Below are 25,577 nucleotides of genomic sequence, written 5' to 3'. Positions count from 1 at the left end.
ATTTTCCATGAGAGAGCTATTTACATCCTCATTTACACATGTGGGAACTATGGCTCAGAGAAGTTGAACCCATGAACATAGAGCTAGAAAGTAACAAAGCCAGGATTCAGCACCAGGATTGCCTGACTACAAAGCTTATTCTCATTACTGTCCGCTCCTGTTTTCCTGCTTATTTCCTGTATACCCATAGGCAAGTCTTTTTAACTTTTTAGGGCTTCAGTTTATCATATTTATTTATTTTTAAAATTTATTTATTTATTTTTGGCTGCTTTGGGTCTTTGTTGCTGCGCGCAGGCTTTCTCTAGTCGCGGCGAGTGGAGCTAGTCTTTGTTGTGGTACGTGGGCTTCTCATTGCAGTGGCTTCTCTTGTGGAGCATGGCTTCTAGGCGCACGGGCTTCATTAGTCGTGGCACGCGGACTTCAGTAGTTGTGGTGCACGGGCTTAGTTGTTCCATGGCATGTGGGATCTTCCTGGACCAGGGCTCGAACCTGTGTCCCCTGTATTGGCAGGCAGATTCTTAACCACTGAGCCACCAGGGAAGTCCCCGTTTATCATATTTAGAATGAAGGGAGCAAAACTCACCTTGTAGAGTTATTGTAGGAAAGAAAGAAGAAAAGAAACCAAACCCATTCTTTGTACCTGGAGTAGTGGTAGTCATAGTAAAAGCAGCGGCTGTTGTATACAATGCTTACTGTGTGCCAGGCATTGTCTTAGTGCTTTATCTAGGCTATCTCATATAATCATCACCACAACCCTCTGAGACTGAGAAATAACACTACAGTTGTTATTCCCTTTTTATAATTGAGGAACAGAAAGGTTATAATAAGGGGTAGAGTTGGTGTTCACACCCCAGTGTCTATACTGAAGCCCTATGCTCTGTTATCTCTTGGGAAACATTAGTTTCCAACTCCATGCTGTTCTAGAATCTGGCATTAATATGAAAGAGACCATAGGGAACACAGAATGGTAATAGGGCCAGGAGGGGCTACACCAAGCCACGGAAGGTGAGCAGTAATAGAATGTCTGGGACACTCATGATTCCCTGTCTCAGCCACTGACTGGTGAGACGGCCCTTTGGTATTTTTTGGTGGTTGAGTGCATAGGATGATGACCCATGGTAAGTCTTTTTTTCAGCTTGGGGACATCAGCTTACTGGTTCACTCATTGAGGTCTGTGGCAGCCCTGACCTCCCTTTACCAAAGTCTACAGGGTTGCACGTTCTTCTTGAGTCCATACTGACATGTGTTTTTTGTTTTGTTTTGTTTTGTTTTTTGCAGTACGCGGGCCTCTCACTGTCGCGGCCTCTCCCGTTGCAGAGCACAGGCTCCGTACGCGCAGGCTCAGCGGCCATGGCTCACGGGCCCAGCCGCTCCGCAGCATGTGGGATCTTCCTGGACCAGGGCATGAACCCGTGTCCCCTGCATCAGCAGGCGGTTGATACCACAAATGACATTCCCTCTGTTAGGAATTTCTTCCCCTTCTTCCCCTGTCCCCAAGGCAATAATACCATTAGACATTCTGTTCATCTTTTAAGTTCTCGCTTACATTTTACCTCCCATATAATTCCTTGTGTGATCATCCCATGAAATAGTACCTTTTATATTCCTGTGACCCTAACACAATTATTCTTGGTTTAGCTAATTACCTCTGGCTGAAAAATGGTACCTTAAACTTTGAAGGTCTTTAGGTCAGTTTCCCTGCCCCTCTTGTATTTAGCACACCTTGCCTTATTATGTCTAGAAAACAAATTCCTTGAAGGGAAGGAATTTAGAAATATTCCTTGAAGCATCTAGGACAGTGCTTGCCATGTTGTAATCCCTCATTAAATGGCTGGTAAGTTGAATGAACCCTTTAATACACTGAAGGGAGGAGTGGTCTCCCTGTTGGCAGGTGAGACTTGCTTAGAGTCATACAAATGAGTGTGAGCTGTATTGGGAACTCAGTTGTCCCTTTCTGAGTAGTCTGAGACCATGAAACGTCCTCACTCTGATCATAGTGCTAAATTATATCAAGAGTGATGGCTATCATTTGTTGTGAGCCTACTCTGGGGGCCAGGCCTGGTTCTAAGCATGCACACTATTTAGTCCTCACAACAGGTCTGCAGTGTGGACATTACTATACTCATTTTATAGATAAGTCCATTGAGGTTCAGAGAGATGTAACTTGCTTTATTGAATCACCAGCTAATAAGTTGCTGAGTTGAGATTTGAACCCTGGTGTGTCTGGCATCAAAACCCACTTCTTCTTCCAGTAAAGGTTGGTCCCTGGCACCTCTTTCCCTTTGTCTCTTCAGACCCATCCCTGGAAGACATGTGTGGCACTGAGTGTGCCCAGCTGGGGGAAGATGGGCAGCGGCCACCGCGGTGCACTTCAACTACCTCATCTCAGTCTGAGCCTTCAGAGCAGCTTAGGCGCCACCAAGGCAAGAGCCTTGCCTCCGAGGACCCCAAAAAGAAGAGAGCTCAGAAGCCCTCCCACATGAGGAGAAACATACGGTGAGCTATGCTCTGGGTAAGAGGGGAAGAGAGGGAGTAGAAGTATTACCTTCGTTTGAAGGCTGTCAGTAGCAAAAGGACTGGTTTGAGCAGGAGAGTCCGATTTCCCAAGGAGAAAAGTATAAGTTGTGTGCCCCAATTAATAGTGAAGATGGAGCTCAGGACCACTGGGTCTGGGCTGTCAGAGGATACAGGGCTGAAGTGGATGGCACTCGAGCACCCCTGGGGAGTGTCCCACTCTTTGGAGGCCCTGAGAAGCAGCCATAGCATGCTCTGGTTGGACTCTGGTTTCTTCCTTTACTTTTTCCTTGTGTCTCAAAATAAGAGGAGATAAAAGAAGTTGAGTTCTTATTTTCTTAGAACTCAACATCAGTTGGAAGATGGCTGTCTGGTCCAAAGCAGGGCTTATTCCTTGAGCTAAGAGATCAGCAGATGTGAACTTCCTTAACTATCCAAATCCCCAATAGTGCTTTCTTCTACCAATGACAATTTTGCTGTTGAAAGGAGATAAATGATATTTTTTTCCTCCTACCCTCATTTTTTTTTAAACATAATGATGACTTGAAAATTTACTTTAAGTTTGGGAAATAAGGATGTAGAATCATCCATAATCCTACTTTCCCATATAACAACTCTTTTTATACTGCTTTCCAGCTTTATGAATTACATATTACTCTATTTCACTCTTGATCTGTTATGTGCAGAGATGATTCAGCAGGGGCACCTGTCAGGAAGTTAAATAATATGAAAAACATTAGCCCAGAACCACCTGAGCCTTGAAGTCCCATTTCTTTTTTTACCTTGCCCATTTCATGGGTGTAGTGGGACTGATGTGGCTTCTTCTCCCACCTCAGCTCTCTGAGCCCAGCAATGATGGTTTCCCTCTTTATCTTGACATTACATTGCCCAAATCTCAAGTGAACCCAAGTGCTCTCTCTTATTTAAATGTTTAGCAAGCTGCTCCGGGAGGATCAGTTGGAGCCAGTTACCAAAGCAGCACAACAGGAAGAATTGGAAAGAAGGAAACGCCTGGAGCAGCAGAGGAAGGATTACGCAGCCCCCATTCCCACCGTTCCCCTGGAGTTCCTTCCCGGTAAGCAGTGGAGGTGGCAGGAAAGGCCCCGCGCTGCAGGGAGAAGAGACCCTCAGTGCACACTGGTCAAGGACAGATCTGGAATAAGATCTGCCTCTCAGGAATCCTTTCAATCCATTCAGTTTCTTAGAAGCACATGATCAGAAGGATCTCATTTGAAAAGTAAGATGGATAAAAATGTACCTCCTCAAATTGATGTTATTTAGATTTTCATCCATAACTTTGGATGTTAACATGCCAAGGGATTAGGACATTTTCTAGTGGTCAGGTGAATACTAGGAAGTAAGAGCCAGTAGAGAAAAGGGAATTTGGGAAGAAGACTAGGGTTTTTGAGATGCCCTCTACTTGTCTCCTCAGGGGATAGTCCCCCAGAGAGCAACAAAGGAGGAGGATGGCAAATCATTTTGGAAAATATGTTTGAGCTAAATGTGGTTTTGACATTCCCTTCCATCTTTTTTTCCCCAGAGGAAATTGTCTTAAGAGCAAGCGATGGACCCCAACTGCCTCCTCGGGTCTTGACCCAGGAAGTGATTTGTTTGGACAGTAGCAGTGGCAGTGAGGATGAAAAAAGCAGTCGAGATGGTAAGATTGAGCCAGAGGTGCCCCTCCTTCCTCCTGACCCAATGTTCTCCCTGAGAAATTAGCTGTACCTTTGAATAGAAGATTGTTCAGTCCTTCCTCAGTTTGGGTTCTGACTGTGACAAATTTCCCTGAGTCTCCTTGGTAAATATAAGTTTTCCCCTTGTCTTAATGTGAAGCTAAAAATAGAAATAAAAAATTTTTACAAGTGATAACAAGTTCTAACTTTGTTTCCATGCTCTCCTGTTTTAACAACGAGCAGTAAATTATCTCTGCTTCCTGAGTTTTTGTTTTGTTTTGTTTTGTTGGCTGTCTCAGAGGTGATTGAATTGAGCTCTGGAGAGGAGGACACTCTGCACATTGTGGACAGCAGTGAGTCTGTCAGTGAGGAGGATGAGGAAGAGGAGAAAGGTGGCACCCATGTGAATGACGTCTTAAATCAGCGCGATGCTCTGGGGCGGGTCCTTGTCAACTTGAACCACCCTCCGGAGGAGGAGAATGTCTTCCTGGCCCCGCAGTTGGCACGGGCAGTGAAACCTCATCAGGTACAGCAAATATGGACTCTTCTCTTGGTCTCCTTTCAGCTTCCTTGCTGTGGACGTCACCCGCATCACAGCCTGTGAAGTACTTGTTTGGTACCATGAACAGCTATTGGAAAGGCCTGATTCTTCCTCCTAGCAGTTGATGCTTCAGGATTCCTGATGAATGGGAAGGGACATGCCTGAGAGATGCCCTGTCATGTAGAAGGTGCTAATCTTTTGGCTGAATAACCTTGAGCCTCCTTCTGTGAGGTCTGAAAGACTGATTGAGATACTCTCTGGAGAGCAGTGCTTTGATTAGGGAATTGTGGCTCTGGAAGAGATGTGAGACTCAGAAGTCTGAGGGACTTTCTGATAGGAAGGATCAGAGTAGTTTGTTCCCAGGACGTGGAACCAGGACCAGTGAGTGAAAGCTCTATGAAGTCAGCAGTTGACTCAACGTAAGAACTCTTAACAGTAAGAATAGCTCCTTGTGAAATGGGCTGCCTTGAGGTGAGCAGCCAAGGTCAGCCAACAAGCCTAAGTGAAGGACCCAGTCAGGAATTTGGTACTCAAGATTCTTGCCTCAGATGGGCCACTGTACCAGGTGAATGCTTTTCTGTGTTTTCTCTGAGAAGAACGTCACCAGCCAATTAACTAGTCAGGGTTCAGAGAAACTTCTGTAGCCGTCCACACCAGCTGTCTGGTATAATGTCTGCTCATTTACTTAATTCTGACTAGTTCCAAAGTAAGTAAACTAGACCCCTGGTCTTTGCCAGCCAAAGATATTTGTTTGTGTTTGTTCCCTGTCAGATTGGTGGGATCCGGTTCCTGTATGATAACCTGGTTGAGTCCTTGGAGCGGTTTAAGACCAGTAGTGGCTTTGGCTGTATCCTGGCCCACAGCATGGGACTGGGGAAAACTTTGCAAGTGATCTCCTTCATCGATGTCCTCTTCCGCCACACGCCAGCCAAAACCGTCCTTGCCATTGTGCCGGTAAGTGTTTGGGAAGGCACCACTTGGTCACCCCTCTGCAGAGCTCTGGAGTAATGCCTTACTGGGCACTAAAAAGCCTTATGAGCTCAGCTCTGAGCTTGTTCCCTAAAACTCTCTTTTTGGACTTGAATTTCTGATAGGTTAATACTCTTCAGAACTGGCTGGCAGAGTTCAACATGTGGCTCCCAGCTCCTGAAGCCCTTCCAGCTGACAACAAGCCTGAAGAAGTCCAGCCTCGGTTCTTTAAAGTTCACATCTTGAATGATGAGCATAAGTAGGTGGCCTGCCCTCTCCTCTCTGCCCCTTTCCTTTTATTTTTTATTATTATTTTAAATTTTTTATTTATTTTATTTATTTACTTTTGGCTGGCTTGGGTCCTCGTTGCTGTGCGCAGGCCTTCTCTAGTTGCGGTGAGCAAGGGCTACTCTTCGTTGTGGTGTGCCGGCTTCTCATTGTGGTGGCTTCTCTTGTTGCAGAGTGTGGGCTTTAGTAGTTGCAGCACATGGGCTCAGTAGTTGTGGCTCACGGGCTCTAGAGCGCAGGCTCAGTAGTTGTGGTGCACGGGCTTAGTTGCTCCATGGCACGTGGGATCTTCCCGGATCAGGGCTTGAATCCGTGTCCCCTGCATTGGCAGGCAGGCGGATTCTTAACCACTGCACCACCAGGGAAGGTCCCCACCTTTCGTTTTAGACTTCTTCCCAGGATCTGGATGTCAAGGCAATCTATCTGGGTATGTGCCTTGTCCTCCCAGATTCCTTTTGGTTTCTTTATGTGTCCCCCTCTCTCTTCTTGCTACTCATTTTTTCTCTGCCTAGTTTTTCAGTAAAGTCAGACTTATGTAGCCTGGAAATTTTCTTGTATTCTGCTTGAAGATGCTTTTATATCCTGAAAAATCTGTGTACATGGTCACATTTTCCCATGTGTATAGTAATAAAATTCAACATGATAAAATGAAACTTTCCATCTCCTAACTTTTCACCTTTTACATTTATCTTTTATTAGAAACCTAATCACCAGTCTCTTCTTTTAAGCACCAATCTATATTTGACCTTTAACAGTACAACTTCCAAGCTTTGAAAAGTGCAAACCTTTTTTTGTTTCAGATTTAAATAAAATTATTTATATTTCCATTCTGTAAATTCAACCTGGTTTCCAAAAATCTAAAGCTATTTCTTGATCCAAGCCAGCAATCCATGCTACCCTTTCCCCTCATTGATATGAATAATTGAGAAGGTAGACTTTCTTTTCTGCAGAGGCCACCTTTTGTGATGTTTGGTCACACACATCAAAACGAGGAGACTATGAGTGGCCCTACAGGTGGCTGATCACCTGCTCTTTCCTAGATTTCAGGACTGTCAGTCTACACAGCAGTTAATGAAATACAGCCAGGGCTCAATTGCTTAGGAGTAGAGGGACTGTGCTGAGTGGCATCCGGTCTCTGCTGTTCTTTTTCCTTTACTGTGCATCCTTGGCTCTTTATTCACAAGGACCTGGGCAGGTGAAACGCAGAATGTTGCCCTTGCTTTTACTACTTTGTATTCATTATGGAAATAACTTGAAATTCTCCCTCAAATGTAGAACTGTAGTCATGAATGTACATCCAGGGAGGTTGTCACTTTTGCTTGTCTTGTGCCATTGAATTTCTGGTTTTTGCTATTTAACCATCATCAGTGAACCAGTCCATCCTTAGTGCAATTAGTGTCTCTAGGATGGTGGGAAAGTCCTCGGTCAGCTGGCCAGCCCTGTGATGCTGCCACACGAAGTCTTGGGCAATAAGGACTCTGAATGTACATGAACACAGCTTTGACGGTGAGGAATTTTTCCTGGGGAGCAGGGGAAGCAATAATACTTTCTTTCTGTTCACTTTTGCAGGACAATGGCAGCTCGTGCTAAAGTGATGGCTGATTGGGTGTCAGAGGGTGGGGTGCTGCTGATGGGGTATGAAATGTACAGACTCCTCACCCTGAAGAAATCCTTTGCCACAGGTAGACCGAAGAAAACCAAGAAACGTTCTCACCCGGTCATCATTGATCTGGATGAGGAAGATCGACAGCAGGAGTTTCGAAGAGGTGGGCAGCCTCTCTGGGAATACTCTAAAGGGTGATCCAGGGGAAAAGAAATAGTGTCTGCTGTAGCACCTAGTCAAATGGGAAGCATTATTGATGTGAGTTGTATTGACATGAACCAGAAATCCTGATCCCCAAGGTAGGTGGGATGACCTGCACTGGCTCTCAGAAGATATTGCTTTCTCTGCAGGCAGTGGAATTCTGGGTAGGCCAGGCCACAGTCTGGCATGGGGGAGACTCCCCTGTGTCTTTCATAGAACAGTTAGAAGAGTAACTGCTCCCTTCACCACTTCCCAGAGATGTGGTGAGATAGCATTAAGAAAATATAAAGTATTTAAATCGCTAATATACAGAGTAGTAATAATGTTGTTTGTGAATTTATAAAAGAAGAATTTATCCCAATTTTCTTGTTTTTTGGTGAAAGCCATTTTTCTCATAGTTCTAGTTCTGCTCCCTCTTCTATGGGGCCTTGGTCTATTTGGGGAAGAAAATTTTTTTTAAGGTTCAGAGGCTGTTTCATTTTATAGATCTCTTCATCTATGAGATTCTGTTTTTTAGGTTTGCTTCTGTGGCTGAATTTGCCATTTAACGTTGACTGGCGAGTAACTCCAGGAAGACCTTGTCCTTTAATTAGTTCCCACCAGCCAGCTCTCAGATGGCACCAAGACAATGGTGACAGCCAGTGGAAGTGTCTGGATTATTCCCATCAATACCATCCAGACTCATTTTTAATCCTAGGCTAGTACTCTGTAAAGTCATGCTGTCTGCTACCTAGTTGGTATAAGCCCTAGGAATGCAAGTCAGTTTTACTCTTAGCCTAAAGGGAAAAAAATTAAGGAAAGGAAAGAGGGAAAAGGGATATTTACTGCAAGAGTCAATAGGCCAGGTTAATGTGTCACACCAAATGCACAGGAGCTTGAATGGTTGGCTCCCTTTCACCAATGGGGGCTGACTCTTGCTTTCCTGCTTCCTTCATTTCTTCTGTCTCCTCCAGGGTGCACCCCTACTTCTCATATTGTTGACTAAGAGCAGGCCCTCTCACCTTCTTACTCCGGATCCTCTTCCCTCCCTAGAGTTTGAGAAGGCCTTATGCCGCCCTGGCCCTGATGTGGTAATCTGTGACGAGGGACACCGCATCAAAAACTGCCAGGCCAGCACCTCACAGGCCCTGAAGAACATTCGCTCTCGCCGCCGGGTGGTGCTGACCGGATACCCCCTGCAGAACAACCTCATCGAGTACTGGTGCATGGTGGACTTTGTGCGTCCAGACTTCCTTGGCACCCGGCAGGAGTTCAGCAACATGTTTGAGCGCCCCATCCTGAATGGACAGTGTATTGACAGCACGCCTCAGGATGTCCGCCTCATGCGGTACCGGAGCCATGTCCTGCACAGCCTCCTGGAGGGCTTTGTGCAGAGGTGAGCCATCCTCAGGGCTCTGTTTTCTAAATCCTTGGAGAGCCCTGGTGGAATAGACATGACAAGGCTTTCCTGAAGGGGAAAGGTGGTTACAGTGGGAGGGCCCCTTTCTAGTAGGGCAATAGTAAAACTTTCCTTTTACTGAATAGCTTTTCCTGAATAGTTAGCAGACAGTGGATATCCAATATTTCAATCTCTGAGTCTGGTCCAGAAGTGCTTTTCTCAGAAGTTAATCTTTGAAGTTACTAGGGATATCTGCCTTACTTGCTGAGAGAAGCAGGAGATAACTACCATTCTAATGACTTGAGTGAAAGAATAAAGTGGTGGTTCTCAGGGTTATGGCTTCACCAGTTTCAGCATCTTAGAAGATGTAGGCTAGCCAGTCTGAAGCATCCCCTTGTTTTTCCTTGTTAAGATGGCATGTGCGGAGAAAGCTTAGAGAAGCAGCCCTAGATTAGGGTAAGAACCTGGAGTTCCCAGGTCACTCTGCCTCTTTGCTTTAGTTTTTATACTCAAAATAAGTTTCTTGATGGTTGCTGAGCCAATCCGCATTATGGTAAGGCTGTTGTGAATGTTGAAATCCTAAAGAAGGCGGTGTGGCAGAAATGCAGGGTTCTGTTTTTATCCTGCACTGACCCCTCCTGGACACACTGCCTTGTCAATTCTGATCTGTACCTTTGTAGGAGAGGCCACACTGTGCTGAAGATTCATCTCCCTGCCAAGGAAGAAAATGTGATCCTGGTGCGACTCTCTAAGATCCAGCGAGATTTGTATACACAGTTCATGGACCGCTTCCGGGACTGTGGTAGCAGTGGCTGGCTGGGGCTGAACCCCCTCAAGGCTTTCTGTGTCTGCTGCAAGGTGTGTTGAGGCCTCAGGGAATACTAAGACACAGACTAAGGATGCTTATGGTCCCAAGGGAGTTGTTCCTGCTGGGAGTCCTTGATAAAGGAAGAAGTTCACTGAATTGAGGGCTCCAAGGCAAGACAGTTCCCAGGAGTGCCACTCATAGGCTATAATGTAAATGGTGCCCCTTGCAAATGTGCAACTTGTTATACCAAACTTGAGAAGTCACTTCCTTTCTCACTGATCTTTTTCACCTGAGAAATGGAGTGATGATGGAACATCGTGGGACAAAATTTTTGACTGCTAGCGTAATCAGGATTCAAGAAATATATAGCATAGACACATTATTAGGGATACCTTCCATTTGATTCTGTATTTATTCAGATCAAGATCTCTTTCATTCTGATAATGCTTGAGATGGTTTGGGGACAGCAAGGCCTAGGTGTCTTTAGCACTGAGCCTCGTGAACAGGTTGATGAACGCTGACTTGTCTTTGACCTGGCCAGATGCTCTCTGTTGCCTCACGAAGGATCCTTTTCTTTGACAGCTCTCAACCAACCTGTTGGGTATTATTTCCAATTGAGCACTGCTTTAATAAGTCAGCTGAAGGTGTGTGTCTAGGGACAGATGGGTTTCAAAATATTTCTTTTGTACCCACAGTCCTAGACCAGGGCAAGGAAGCTAAAGCAGACATGGTCTTGAGGATGCTGCAGTGCAAACATACCCTTCCCACCCCCCCACACACCGCTTTCCCCTGGAATTCTCAACTCCTGCCAGGAATAGTCCCTGAAATGACTTACGGTTGATCATCTGTAAGTTAGATACTTTTGTCCATAGGGAGAGATTGGTCTTGTTTCATAGTTTCATACAGTAGTTGACTGTAGCCACATGGTGAAACAGGAATGTTCTTGTTCTTGCTTAAATAAGAATGCAAGACTTGTGACACAGCCTTTTTGGTTGTGTACCAATCATACTGGCATGCCTCCTGGTGTGAATTCTCCCATTCATGTATCATAGCAATCAGAGTTGCTTAGTGAAAATGAGTATGCAGGCTCTTTGACCATGAGGGGGTTGGGGAGACATTAAGTTTTGGTGTGACTACGTGCTGTGGGAGGTGTGTGTTTGAATAACTGCATGTTTCCAGACTCCCTGGGACACCCTTAGATTGTTCTCTGCCCTATGCTTCCTCCCCTTTAACTTGAACCTCAGATCTGGAATCACCCTGACGTGCTGTATGAAGCCCTTCAGAAGGAGAACCTGGCCAATGAGCAAGACTTAGACGTGGAAGAGCTTGGTTCATCAGGGACTAGTGCCCGCTGCCCTTCACAGGGAACAAAAGGCAAGGGTGAGGACAGCGCCTCAATGGGAGAGGCGACCAATAGCAAGTTCCTACAAGGGGTCGGCTTTAACCCTTTCCAGGAGCGAGGCAACAACATTGTCACATATGAATGGGTGAGTCAAGCAGATACTTTTGTGGCCATAAACCACTGCTGAGAAGGGATCGTGCAAAGCTTTCATGGGGAGAGGGTGGGGCTTGCGCAGTGCACTGTACTGCTAAGGTCTGCAGGGAACTATTAAGGTTGCCTGTGAGCTGCTGCCTTTGAGGGAGAGAATAGTATTTCTAGTAATCTGGCCATGGACCTGCTCCAAGCTGCCTCATTTCCTCTCCTATAGGCCAAGGACCTTTTGACTAATTACCAGACTGGTGTCTTAGAGAACTCTCCCAAGATGGTACTGCTTTTCCACCTGATTGAGGAAAGTGTGAAGCTTGGAGACAAGATCCTTGTGTTCAGGTAGGAAGAGAAATTGCCGAGTGTGTGTCTTTGGTAAAGAGTGATACAACCCCTGCAGAGTGAGACCATCCGGGGTTGCACCAGCCCCCTTTTATCTCCATGCCTCTGCAACCAGTGCTTCTTGTGAGGACCTTCTTGCATTTCTTCTCTTTCTTAGAGTTTCTTTTTTTATCCAATGCAGTTTCTCTGCAGATAACAATTTGAAACCTTAGGCTAACATTGGAGATCACAGTCTAATCCTTCAAATTGTGACGCAGGCCAAATATGACCCGTGGCCTGTTTTTGTACAGCCTGAGAGCTAGTTTTTCCATTTGAAAAGAGTTTTTTTTCATTTTTGTTTTTTTAAAGAAGCATATGCAGGGAATTCCTTGGTGGTCCAGTGGTTAGGACTCTTGTGATCCCACTGCGGGGCACACGGGTTCAATCCCTGGTCAGGGAACTTCCCGTAAGCTGCAGGGTGCGGCCAAAAAAAATAAAATAAAAAATTAAAAAAATTAAAATTAAAAAAAGAGAAGCATATGCAGCAGAGACTGTGTGGTCTGCAAAGCCGAAAAATATTTGCTCTCTGGCCCTTTACAGAAAACGTTTGCCGACCCCTGGTCTAAACTGCATCTATGCCTCCCCAGCCTTTTTTTTTTTTTTTTTCCTAAGCTTTGTGTATAAGGCCAAATAAATAATGTTTTTTGTTCCAAGTCACATTCTCAGTCTTGCCAGAGCTTTGAGTCCCATCAAGGCCTCACTCCTCAGGGAAACAGACGTAAAGTAGATTGCTTCTCCTTTGTTCCGACTAGATTATGCTCCAGTGAGAGCTAAGTGGCAGGAGCCTGGCTTGGGAGTCTCAGACTGAGGGTTCCCATGTGTAAGATACTTTGAGAGGAAAGCAGTGATTGTAACTTAGGGAGAGCCTAGTGTTACACTGCTTTTATGGACTGGCTCTCTGGATAACTTGGAAGCAACTAAATGATCTATCTCCTTAGTAAGATCTATAATATTGCCTGTGGCCTGTAATTCGATCTAATGCATATTCATGCAGTGTTGGTTTTTAATGCTGATGCTATTTGTTACTCTGCACTGAGCTAAATCTCAGAATTTTTCAATCGAGGAAGTAATAGGATAAAGACTTTTTAGTCGGGTGGTGGTAATAAGTGTGTGGATGACTCTACTCCCGTATGAGCTAGGGTGGTTCTTTGTGGGGAGTCGGATGTGGGAGCTCCCACTGTCAGAGGGGAGCCTATTGAGGTGGGCCTATTGGGGAACAAGATTCCCTTAGGTCCAGGAGCCTTCTGAACCAAATGTGTCCCTTTCAGCCAGAGCCTTTCCACCTTGGCTTTAATCGAGGAGTTCCTAGGCAAACGAGAAGCGCCCTGTCTACCTGGTGCTGAGGGGCAAGGAATACAGAAGTGGGTTCGAAACGTCAGCTACTTCCGTGAGTTCATTGCTGCTTGCTTTCTGGAGCCTTGGCAAGGTCTGCCTAAGGGTTTCCTTTCCCTCTCTCTCTTCCTCTCTTCTCCTACTCCAACATCACATGAACAAGAATATCTGTGACTGACTAAGGAGCAGAGAGACGCTAAGAGCAAGCTGCTTTGTGTGAGGCACTGTCCTGGGCTGGGGAGCTTAAGCCAGATAGGGGGAGTGCACAGATGTAGAAGACATATGCCTTGTCATCATCCAAGGTGCAGCAACTCAAGGACAGATTCAAAGTAGCACTGATTGATTGCCCTCATGGGGGTTCTAAGGAGGACAAAATCATCATGGCGAGGACGGTTGGAGAAGGCTTCCTGGAGGAGGTGGAACTTGCACTAGACTTGCAGAGATGGGGAGAATTTGAATATACAGAGCTGGTGTGGCCCAAAGATCATTTTAGGCAGAAGGAACAAAGTGAACACAGCCTAGTCATGTATTCAAATTGGGGGAGATGGTGTCCCTAAGGGGGTGAAAATTGGTTCTCGAGGAGACAAAAAAATCTTAACTTTTTAAAAGTGTAAAGCACAAATATGTATATAATGAATAAACATATACAGTATATCTGTGGTGTTAAAATTTTATGGAGGGCATGGTGATTGGGAAAAATGTGTAAAAAGCCTCCTTAATGGGGTGGTAATGAAAAAAAAAGTTGAGAAATATTGACTTCAGAGACTTTTTGACCAGATATTGACATTTGGGCCAGTTAATTCTTTGTTGTAGGGGGCTGTCCTTTGCATTGTAGGATGTTTAGCAGCATCTCTGTTCTCTACTCACTAGATGGCAGTAGCATCCACACAGTTATAACAACCCAAACCATCTCCAAACATTGCCACATGTTCCTTGTGGGGTAGCAGGGTGGGGAAATCTTCTTGTTGAGAAGCCCTGGCCTAAAGGAAAGATTTAGAGAAATGGAGGTTCAGGGGGTGGTGATCAGACTCCAGCACAGGAGCTAGCCTGGATCCTTGTGTTGACTATAGCCTTGCCCAGTGAGTCAGTGCTGAGCTTTTTTGTGCTTGGAAATTGTGGGAACTCAAGTTGAAAGGTAGGTTGGGGTGTTGACTGAGGGAGCCTCTAATACCAGGCAATTAAACTAATGCTTCCTACATTGGTAGTAATTCAGTTCTCCATGTAGTATTTCATACCCTTAGCTTTGCCCTTTTCTCTGCTTTACTATAGGTGGCAAATGTTGCCCCTCTTCCCTTATTCATGCTTCTTAACTGAAGCTTACCTTTTCTCTTTCTTTTGAGCTTCCCTCTTTTCACTCATATGTCCCATCCCACTGCTCCAGTTCTATTTTTTTTATGTCTCCTTCGAGCAACTTCGTAGCCTTAGGAGCTTGTTAACACTGTAGATTCCTGCGTGGGGGAGGAATATCATCCATATCAAAACACAAAACCCTTGGTCCTTTTGCAGTCACTAAGATTCACAGGACTGAGGCAGAGCAGTTACCTTAAGCCAGTGTTTACCAGGCTTCCTTAACTAGGGTGATTCTTTTGCACTCTGAAGTCTAGGAACCTTGGCCTTAGAATTGACCCAAGATACTAAAGGGAAAAACACAGTTTATAGTCTTTGTTGCACATGTGAATCACTTGGGGGTATTTTAAAATTATAGATGCCTGGGTCTCATGGTAGATCCCCATGGAATGTCCAGGCTGTGGAATCTGAGCACTGTAGTCTGTGTTTGTTTTGTTTTAAACACGTTTGCCCATTGATTTTGCTGTGTACCCCTGCCCTCATCTGTCCATTTCTTGTGTGTTTCCTTCTGTCCTAGGGCTAGATGGTAGCACCCCTGCCTTTGAGAGGGAGCGGCTCATTAATCAGTTCAATGATCCCAGCAACCTCACCACCTGGCTGTTCCTTCTCTCCACAAGGTGAGTGGATCCTGAGAGGGGAGGTCAGAGGACTGCATTCAGGGCATTTGGCTACATGGGCAGGTACCGCAAAGGCTTGTCCAAGTTCTGTCAGAAGAGATCTCCTCAGGTTTGTGACTTGTTCTAGAGGTCAGAGAAGAGACCCCATAAAGAAATTGTGTTAGAAGGGCAATTATGATAGTGTCATGAATTTCTTTGAGACCTTCATTCACAATGGTCATAATTAGCTTTTCTCTCAGGATGTTTCTGAGGCTTAGATGATGTGATGAATGTGAAAGTGGTTTAATAAGTAGAAAGTGTAATATAACTATAAAAGGCTGATGGCATTATTTGTCTCATGCCAAGCGAGTTGAAGGCTGTGCTGTCTTCTGCCATCAGAATGCCCTCGATAGGGTATGAACCAGTCATTCTCCTAAGCTGTTAGACGAAACACATCAGAAACATTGGTACACAGACATTTCCCCTCACCCAGTGACATCACTCTGGGGCCAAGATGTGGGCCTTTACTCATCACAGAGGGATGGGAGGGTGGGTTTTCTTTCTGAGCTGGTAGGTACTTCCATGTTGGACTTTCAGGACATACTTTTCAGTGCTTGAGGAATGCACTGTTCATTAGCAGAATCATTCAGTATATTCTGCTTAGGATAAAGAGGATGATATTGGGGTAGGAGTCACAGAGGGTAAAACCAATTTGAAAACTATCTTTAAAACTAAAGGTTCTATGATTATTGGCTTGTGTTTTAAAGGGCTGGGTGCTTGGGCGTGAATCTGATTGGTGCCAACCGAGTGGTGGTGTTTGATGCTTCCTGGAACCCTTGCCATGATGCTCAGGCGGTATGTCGGGTATACCGTTACGGCCAGAAAAAGCCCTGTCACATCTATCGCCTTGTGGCTGATTTCACCCTTGAAAAGAAGATCTATGACCGTCAGATTTCCAAGCAGGGCATGTCAGGTGGGCCATCTTCCAGGCTCAGAAGAGGCACATTTATACAGGCTACCATTCTAACTGTATCAAGGGTGGGAGGGGAGGGGGGCAGGATGTGGAAATACAGACAGGCTTTCAGTCATAGAAAGCTAGCAGTTCCTTCCATCTCATTCTGATTCAAATAATTGCTTAAGAGGGAATTTACCTCAAATTGTTGAAGATGGGTTTAATGATAAGAGCTGAGCTGGTTATGCAGTTTTCTCTTAACATATTTCTGTTTCATGAGGGCCTCAGACCTGCTCTTTGACTTTCAGATATGGGGTGGCCTGAGATGGTTTAGATATTAGTGACAATTATGCCACCCACAACCTTTCTTCCAATATTTGTAGCTGTGCTTTTGCAGTTTTCTTTGCTGTGAACTTTCTCCATGTCTTCTCCCTTCTAGATCGGGTCGTGGATGATCTCAATCCAATGCTGAACTTTACTCGAAAGGAGGTGGAGAACCTACTGCACTTTGTTGAGAAGGAGCCAGCTCCCCAAGCATCCTTGAACATAAAGGGGATCAAGGAGCCAGTCCTGCAACTTGCCTGTCTGAAATACCCTCACCTCATCACCAAGGTAAGACCCTGGTATGCATGTGTCCCAGTACTGCACTCTCCACTGAGGGAGACTTGTCTGGCAAGCTTGTTTCCTGCATCCAAAGTTTTGTTTCATGCAGACGACTTGAATTCAGCTGCTTCTTTTCCTTGCCCCAGACAGTCCCCCTCCCCTCTCCAAACCACCTATCCTATCCTAGTCTCATCCTAGGAGTGTGAGCTCAGTCATGAGAATAATTTGGCCATTGTGAGTTTTCCTAGCAGAAAGAGAGGGGGGAAAGTTCTGAAAACATAGTCTGGTAATTCTCTGAACTCTCCAATTCTTTTGATATGGAAGGCAGACTTAGGTTGGTTGTCTAAAGCTGGTACTAGGTTAGAGTTGAGAATTTATGCTGCTGACAGGAAGACAGTAAACCCGCCTTTGTGTCTGTGAGCAGGCTCTTTGCTAAGTACTGGAGACAGGCAACCATTTCTTGGTTTCAAAGTAAGGCTTATTGTACGTCACAAAGACTGGTAATTAAATCAACATCCTCCTGTGTCCCCAGGAGCCTTTTGAGCATGAGTCATTGCTCCTTAACCGAAAGGATCACAAGCTGACCAAAGCTGAGAAAAAAGCAGCAAAGAAAAGCTATGAGGAAGAAAAACGTACATCGGTCCCCTACACCCGCCCATCATATGCGCAGTATTACCCCGCCAGTGACCAGAGCCTGACCAGCATCCCTGCCTTCAGTCAGAGAAACTGGTGAGTCACTGAAAAGGGAGGAAGGTTTGCTGCTGGGCCAGGGCCAAGCCTTTCAACTGTTTCCTTTTTTAAATAAAGGGAGACCCTACAACTTGCTCTTTGGCTGCTGTGAACTGAGAGGTTCTGCTCTTGGATGAGGTGCTGAAGCAGTTCAGCAGCCCTGGTGTTTTAAGCAGCTCTGGCTGGAAGAGTGAGCTGCTGGGCTTGTGACTCAAGAGAGTCCCTCTGGACTCCCGAGGAGATGCAGCTTCCCATAACACAAATGCCCAGCCCTCCCACACAGCTGCTTCCTATCTGCAGCACCTTGGTGCTAGCCCTCACTTAGCAGCGAAGTTCAAGAGTGAAGGCCAGGTCTTCTGTGGGTCTTGGATTGCAGTCAGGGAATTCTGCTGTTCCTAATGGGATTTCATTCTGTGTCCGCCTTATTCCTGAGCAAAAAATCTTTTTCTTGAGTACAGCTTCCAGAACTATTAAGAATAGGAACAGCATGGAAGCCAATTGCTAGGCGGGAGAAAAGCTCTTTGTAGGAAATTATAGAATAGTTATCTATGTTTTTTTTCCTCATTACAAGACAAAGTGCCGCATAGCCTTTATCAGATCAGCTTCCTGATTGCCTGGTTTGCATTTTTACATTATTTGATTATCTTGAATTAAAGATAATTATTTTAAGAGGGATAGATTTAAGAATTGTTTCTTTTGACTATTCCATGTTTAAAAAAGAAATAAACTTGTCAAATGAGCTTCTAAAGGAACTGAAGCCATGTAAGATTTTATGTAAGACTAAATTTTGGTGAGTAAATTTGCTACTTTTTATGTATAAGATGCTTTCAAGTAGAAAATTGCCATGTTTCAAAGCCTGCAAACTTTATTTCTGTGTCATTTTCCAAGATACTGTTGCCTGAGTATGTTCTCCTCTCGTCCTCCACCCCTTTTATCTCTTCTCTGGGCTTTTCCTTGTAATAGCAGGAATGGACTAAGTCTGAACCCCAGTAGGAGAAAAGCCATATGGAGGGAAGATGTGACAAATGGGCTGGGCTGTGAGGAGATCTCAGCTCCTTTTCTGGCCCAACTCTGGCCCTGTGGGAGGCATTGGCCTCTCACAGCATTTGATGAGCCATCCCATGATCCTGCTGATTCCTTATTCTGTCTGGGTACATGTGAGGAGGCCTTTCCGCCCAAATTCCTAGCCTTAGCCCCTGCAGAGTATGGGGCTTAGGCTAGATTCCTGTTACCCTTCTGATTTCTTATCCTGAGAAGAGTCCCATTGACATCTGAGCAGGGCCCCCAGCTCTTGCATAGCCACCCTGGGCAGGCATTGTGGAAGTGGGTCCCAGATCCTGGTGAGCTTGCCGTGCTACCTGGCCTATCTCGGAATGATGGCATCCACAGGGCCCCAGGGGTTGCCCAAAGGCAACCTGAGAGCAGTGTGACTAAGGAGACATGCAGACCTACTCCAACAGCAGTGGAGTGTTCTTTTATGTGCCAGTCTTCAGTCAGATGAGGAAGAGCATACCAGTCCAAGAGGCTCTCTTTCTCTGAACTAAAGACCAAAGATGCAGACTTCAGAAAGCTTAGAGACAGGGGCTTTATTTCAAAAACCTTAAATAAGGAGTAGCTTTCTCAAGGTACCAACATCCAGTTGAAAGGAAGGTGAAAAGTGAGGAATGCATCATTGACCACAGGATAACATTTTGGCACTTTGGTAGTGAGAGGTGCACAACCAGTACTCAGGCTGGCCATGGCTATGTGCCATTTAGAAGCCCAGCTGCTGTGCACGGCATTTTGCCTGCTGCTGCTTTTGTGGTGGCTGTGACTATAGGGGCACTTTGGGGGTTGGCCCTGGGAGAAGTCCACTGAAAAGTAATGCAGAGGAGAGAGGTGTCTGTATTACTTATTGAAACTTGAGGTTTCAGAGGGTAATGATGGTTAAAGTTGGATAGATGGTCTCAAGATCACCAGAACATGTGACATCACATGGCCCTATTTTCTTGGGTTAGTGGGAAAATTCCACCCATTTGTCTTCAAATTAGTATGCACTGTGTTCTCAAGAACTGCCCCCCACTTAATGCCTCTTTGCCTCTACCTGACTTCCAAGGACGAATTCCTTCCAAGGACGAACTCCTAATGTATGTAGACAGTCCAAATTCTAGAGGAGCAGATGTCACCTCACATTTCCAAAAAGGCCATATTCCACTGACATCTGATTCTTCTTAGACTCTGAGAGGCTTTATCCCTTGCTGTCTCTGTCTCCTCTCTGTCTCAGCCCTGCCTCTAGTCTCCTTTTGAATTTACCATACCCTGCAGGTTCTTTTGATCCTTCTCTCAGCAGCATCTGAGGCTGTAGAATGGGGAAGTCTGGAGAGGCTCAGCAGTCTTTGCAGAAAGGTAAGTAAGGGCTGTTCTGCCAAACTTCCTTAGTGTGCTTCTCTTTCTCTCCTAGGCAGCCAACACTGAAGAGTGATGAGAAGCCTGTGGCCAGTGTTCGTCCTGTACAGTCCACCCCGATCCCCATGATGCCACGGCATGTCCCACTGGGAGGTAGTGTAAGCTCTGCCTCCAGCACAAATCCAGCTATGAACTTCCCAATCAACTACCTGCAACGTGCGGGAGTCCTTGTACAGAAGGTGGTCACCACAACAGGTTGGGAGCTCCTGAGTTCTCTTCCAGGGTGCTGTCCCTTTTTAAATTACTTTGTTCATTCAGGAAGTATTTATTAAACAATGTTTGCATTCTAGGCCATACTACATTGGCACTCTAGGTAAAAATAGAGAAGGAAGCAGTCCCTGATCTTGAAGAATTTGCATTCTAATGAAATGTCTTAAGAATAGCAACATGGAACTGGGTTTTCTTGAATGTGGTGGGTGGGATGGATTCTGAACACTGCAAAGATTGTGGAAATGTCACTGGACATAGGGTTGGTCTTCAGAGAGAAGTGTGAATGTGTTGAGTCCTGCCTGACTTGTAGGGTCAGGTGGGTATGAAGGACAGCTCTCAACCTCTTTAGTTAAAAGACCGAAATGTCGCTTGCTTCTTTCTTTGTAAGTTTAATGTAGATCGAGCATGATGGGCCAGTGGTAGGAGGTGGGCAGTCCATCCCTCCCTGCAATTGATTCTGTGGTTCAGGGTAATTGGGAAGGAAAGCATTTCATGATGCTGTTTTTCATCTTGTTATCTAGAAATATTCATAATACATTTTCATGAAAACATCTTAATTGGTTTTTTTGAGTATGAAAATAATAGCTGTTCATTGTAAAAAAAAAAATTGAAACAAATTAAAAACAAAGAGAGAGGCTCTCAGGACTTCCCTGGTGGTCCAGTGGTTAAGACTCCACGCTTCCACTGCAGGGGGTGTGGTTTCAATCCCTGGTCGGGGAACTAAGATCCCACATGCCCTGTGGCACAGCCAAAAAAAAGAGGGAGCCTCTCATAATCCTGTTTCTCTGCTGATTCTTGGAAATGCTCTTTCTCTTCATAGTGACAGGAGCAGCAGATACATGCAAATAGCTTAGGGAGGGAGAAACAAAAATAGAAATAACCATTTGAACTGTGACTTTTTCTAAACCAAAAACTCTGATTTTTAAATTAAATCAAGGAAAATTGATCAGAAAGATGATCAGATTTCTAAAAAGTTTCTTGTTTTCACAGTATTCTTTGTTTAGACAGTTGTGAGAGGCCCTGCTGGCTTCACCTTCCTTGGTTCTGACCTCTGCTCCACTGAGACGCTTTAGGGAAACCATTGAGGAACAGGGGTGGATGTGGACTTTGCATTTTATTTCCCTCCTTCAGTCAGGCCCCATGTAATCTAAATCTGAGGTCTGTTGTCTCCACTAGATATTGTTATTCCTGGACTCAACAGCTCCACAGACGTACAGGCAAGAATTAATGCTGGTGAGAGCATCCACATCATCCGTGGGACAAAAGGTGAGAGCTTGACCAAAGGGTTTATTCCCTACCTTTGGTTGAGAGTGGTGGGCTGGCAAGCAAAATAAATACATATGGCTTGAGCTAGAGAGAAGATAGGAATCATCCTATAGGAGTGTAACATGTGGGGGAAACATGAGAAAATGACATTTCTAGGAGCTTAGCCGAGTTGGGGTGGGCTCAAAGGATATCTGTCAGTGGCTTAAAAGAAAGGAGTTAGGGTCCCTGCATTCCTATATTTTGCCATCGTTTTTATGGAGAATCTTGGAGTGGGTTTGGATACACACAGTGTTTTGTATTGGTCTCAGCCTATCGATAGTATCGGCTAGGAATGCCTGGGGCACTCATCCAGTCCTGTAGTACTTGTGGCAAGCCCCCACATACATTTCCCCAGAGCCAGTGTTGTGGCTAGACCAGCCCTTGTTGTTCTTATTATGATTGCAAGATGCACCTCAGCAACAATCATCAGGGAACTTTGAAAAAACAAAGTTTACTACTCACAGGTCCTGTAGGGTACATGGCACACTCAAGGGCCACACAGGAAGGCTGTGGGTAGAGACAGAGAGAAAGGGATTGTGGACCTGGGTCTCTGTCTTTATTAGGGTCCAAGAGTGGGGTGGCTAGGGTTTTGCAGGTTCACTCTTCATTGGTGAATTTATTTATTTATATTTTTGGCCACGCTGTGCAGCTCGTGGGATCTTAATTCCGCAACCAGGGATCAAATTTGTTCCCCCTGCAGTGGAAGCACAGAGTCCTAACCACTGAACCACGAGGGAAGTCCCTTTATTGGTGAATTTAAAACATAAGAATGGAAATTAGTGTGTGGGAATGGAAGAGCGAGCTCACTCAAGGGTTAGTTACCTAGGTTACCTCAGGCTTTCTAAAAAGGAACTTTTCAAGGGAGGGAGCAGCCTGGTTCCTTACCTAGTAGTTCAGCTAGTAGCTGTGCCGTACAGCTGGCAGTTTGTTTACCCAAGATGGATGTCTTTGAAATGGATGTCTTAGCAATCAAAAGCTTAATGTCTAGCACTACACTACACACAGGGAGACTAGAATCAGAGGGAATGAGCTGTGGAATGGGTTATAAGCCAACGTGTTTATTGTGCCGTCTTACCTACTCGCTTAGAGTGGGGTGGATGTCTCTGATTAGAAAATGTAGTGGGTGTATGAATAAGTATACCTGGGTTGCATGACAGAATTTTCCAGTGTGGCCATTTGAAAAGTCCACTGCCTCTGGCCTCTTTATGGAGTTCTCCAGATGAGATTGCTGGAGAAATCTGGGCTGGATGGTGTTAGGACAGAGCTGAAGCCTATCTTTCATGTCAGCCTCTGCTGTGTGAGGCTCCCTGAGGGTCTTTGTTTAGTAAGGAGATTTTGCCCTAGCCTCTGTTGGGTTAAAGTACTTTTAGTTTCAGGGAAAAGATGCCATGAAATACATGACACCCAGAGAAGGTCATATATAGCCCCCTTACTGGGTTCTTCCTAGCCTAGAGCAGGGGTATGCAAACTGTGGCCCATGGACCAAATCATGCCTGCTTCCTGTTACTGTACCTCTGAGCCAAGAATGGGTTTTACATTTTCAACTATTTTCAATTAGTTGGAAAAAAAATCAAAAGTATAGTATTCTGTGATGTGAAAGCGATATGAAATTCACATTTCAGTGTCCATAAATAAAGACCTTTGGAGCACAGCCACACCCAGCTGTCATGTTACAGCAGCAGAGTAGTTGCAACAGAGACCTTATGGCTCACAGAGCCAAAAATATTTACTAACTGACCCTTTAAGAAAAAGTTTTTTGACCTCTGGCCAAGAGGCAGCCCTACCAAGAGATAGATCAAATGACATGCTCAAGACCAAGGGAAGGGCCTCCCTGGTGGCGTGGTGGTTGGGAGTCCGCCTGCCGATGCAGGGGATACGGGTTCGTGCCCCGGTCTGGGAGGATCCCATATGCCGCGGAGCGGCTGGGCCCGTGAGCCATGGCCTCTGGGCCTGCGCGTCCGGAGTCTGTGCTCCGCAGCGGGGGAGGCCACAGCGGTGAGAGGCCCGCGTACTGCAAAAAGAAAAAAAAAAAAAAAGACCAAGGGAAGGTAGACTAGTGCCGTGTGGGATAGAATGCCCGTCTTGAATTATTCCTACCAAGGGAGGGGTGTTATTGAGGGAATAAGGCTCCTTCCAGATCAAGAGGACCTGGGCCAGAACAGAAGGAGCCAATTTACTCTCTTTCACAGCACCCTGTTTATTTCCTCCATTGCATTTAACCTTTCCTGATATTTTCTAGTATAATTGTCTATCTCCCCCTCTGGAGTTAAGCTCCGTGAGACAGGGCCCTTTTCTGTACTTCAGTGTCTTGTGTACTTGTGTCTTGTGTACTTGTGTACTTCAGTGTCTAGAACAGTGTCTGGTATATGGTAGTCATGCAGTCAGTGTTTGTGGAATAAGTGAGTAATATTGGATCCATAGCTCAGTCATCCCACTCCTCATTTCAGGGATATTGAGAGAGGGTGTGACACCAGTTTTATAGCTGTTTCTGAGCCCACAGTGCCTAGGCCTGGAGTTTCCCAGGGTTGGCTATATTGCACGTCTACTCCTAACAGTCTTCCTCATGTTTCTTCGTAGGGACATACATCCGTACCAGTGATGGGCGAATCTTTGCTGTCCGTGCGACTGGCAAACCAAAGGCCCCTGAAGATGGTCAGATGGCTGCCTCAGGTATAGTGGCTTCTACTTTCCATTGACCTACATGGCATTTTTTTTTTGGTTTGGTTTGTAATTAATTTATTTTTTGAATAGATAATGTGTACATGGTTCACAATTCAAAGGGTACAAGAAGGGGTAAAGTGAAAAGTAAATTTTTCTTCCCTCATACTCCCAGCCGTCCATTGCTCCTTCCTGGAGGTGCTACTCCTGTTTTGTTTGTTTGTTTGTTTTATAGATTTATTTATTTTTATTTATTTATTTATTGGCTGCGTTGGGTCTTTGTTTCTGCTCGCGGGCTTTCTCTAGTTGCAGCAAGCGGGAGCCACTCCTCGCCGTGGTGCATGGGCCCCTCATTGCAGTGGCCTCTCCCGTTGCAGAGCACGGGCTCTAGGTGCGCAGGCCCCAGCAGTTGTGGCATGCAGGCTCAACAGTTGTGGCCCTTGGACTCCAGAGCACAGGCTCAGCAGTTGTGGCTCACAGGCCTAGCTGCTCTGTGGCATGTGGAATCCTCCCAGACCAGGGCTCGAACCCGTGTTCCCTGCATTGGCAGGCGGATTCCCAACCACTGCGCCACCAGGGACGTCCCTCCTGTTGTTGTTTTGTTTTGGTTTTTTTTAAGAGATATTCTATACATATACATGGTACAGGGATATGTATGCGCACACGTGTGTATCTGTGTATATTAAAAAATGTATATATGTATATAACTTTTCTTTGTATTTTTAAAACAAATGCTAACTTACTGTAATATACTGTTTGCTCTTTTCTTCATTCACTAGTGTATCTCAGTGCTTGTTCCTTATCCTTTCTTTAAATGTTCCTCAGTGAAGGTTTGCACAAGATGCAGTTAGATGGGTATAATACAGTGCATTACCAAGTTCCCTGTCCCTGGACATCTAGATTGTTGTGCCCCACCATTACAGTACTTGTTCACAGTCATATGGGTGTATCTATAGGAAAAATTCCTAGAAGTGGGATTGCCAGATCAAAGAGTATATGTGTGGCACATTAACAATGTTAGGAACTCTTGCAAAAGTTCCCTCTGTGGGAGTGGTTCTCACTTATCCTCCCACCATGAGGTATGAGGGTATGAGAGCTAGATTGTTCTTGTTCCCAGCTTTTATCATGGAAATTGAGAGACATGCAGACAAGTTGAAAGAACAGCACTGTGAGCACCCATGTATCCTGCAGCTAGATCCAATGACTGTTATCATTCTCATAAACTTTCTTCTCTCTCTTCCTTCCTATTATTTGAACTATTTGTAAGTTGAAGACATCATGTCATTTCATCCCTAAATATTTCAGCACACATTTGCTAAGATTAAGGACATACTCCTCCTAGTCACAAAACCATTATCGCACTAAAAAAAGTTAACAATTCCATAATATTCCCTACTATTCAGGCCATTTTCAGATTTCCCAGTTGCCCCATTCACTTTCATGGCCATGGATTTTGTTTTGTTTTTAACCAGGATGGACTGCTTTTTAAACTTCATTTTCCTTTTTTCTCCCATCCTGGTCACTGACCATCTTTGCCCCCAGAAGGAGTGTGACTAAA

At 45.2% G+C, this 25,577-nt stretch overlaps 1 protein-coding gene across 7 annotated transcripts in view; it reads left to right on the top strand.

Annotated features, from left to right (window-relative positions):
- Positions 1–25,577, top strand: part of RAD54L2 (RAD54 like 2) — an 88,219-nt gene that overhangs the window by 60,959 nt on the left and 1,683 nt on the right. For 6 of the 7 annotated variants that reach the window (XM_081246558.1, XM_081246559.1, XM_081246555.1 and 3 more), the window contains 19 exons: positions 2,295–2,496; positions 3,450–3,589; positions 4,055–4,171; positions 4,487–4,713; positions 5,500–5,682; positions 5,823–5,956; positions 7,555–7,751; positions 8,822–9,164; positions 9,848–10,025; positions 11,220–11,462; positions 11,685–11,803; positions 13,111–13,229; positions 15,039–15,138; positions 15,885–16,090; positions 16,509–16,681; positions 17,205–17,401; positions 19,842–20,041; positions 21,233–21,322; positions 23,939–24,031. In XM_081246558.1, coding sequence (XP_081102684.1) covers positions 2,295–2,496; positions 3,450–3,589; positions 4,055–4,171; positions 4,487–4,713; positions 5,500–5,682; positions 5,823–5,956; positions 7,555–7,751; positions 8,822–9,164; positions 9,848–10,025; positions 11,220–11,462; positions 11,685–11,803; positions 13,111–13,229; positions 15,039–15,138; positions 15,885–16,090; positions 16,509–16,681; positions 17,205–17,401; positions 19,842–20,041; positions 21,233–21,322; positions 23,939–24,031 — 3,261 coding nt within the window. The remainder of the gene's footprint in view (positions 1–2,294; positions 2,497–3,449; positions 3,590–4,054; positions 4,172–4,486; positions 4,714–5,499; positions 5,683–5,822; positions 5,957–7,554; positions 7,752–8,821; positions 9,165–9,847; positions 10,026–11,219; positions 11,463–11,684; positions 11,804–13,110; positions 13,230–15,038; positions 15,139–15,884; positions 16,091–16,508; positions 16,682–17,204; positions 17,402–19,841; positions 20,042–21,232; positions 21,323–23,938; positions 24,032–25,577) is intronic. The other variant, XM_081246561.1, reaches the window with a different exon arrangement.

This window comes from Mesoplodon bidens (assembly GCF_964165515.1).
Source record: "Mesoplodon bidens genome assembly, chromosome: 10".
In the NCBI taxonomy this organism is placed as follows: Eukaryota; Metazoa; Chordata; class Mammalia; order Artiodactyla; family Ziphiidae; genus Mesoplodon; species Mesoplodon bidens.
Note: the sequence above shows the minus strand (reverse complement) of the source record. Positions and strands in the feature narration are given on the sequence as shown.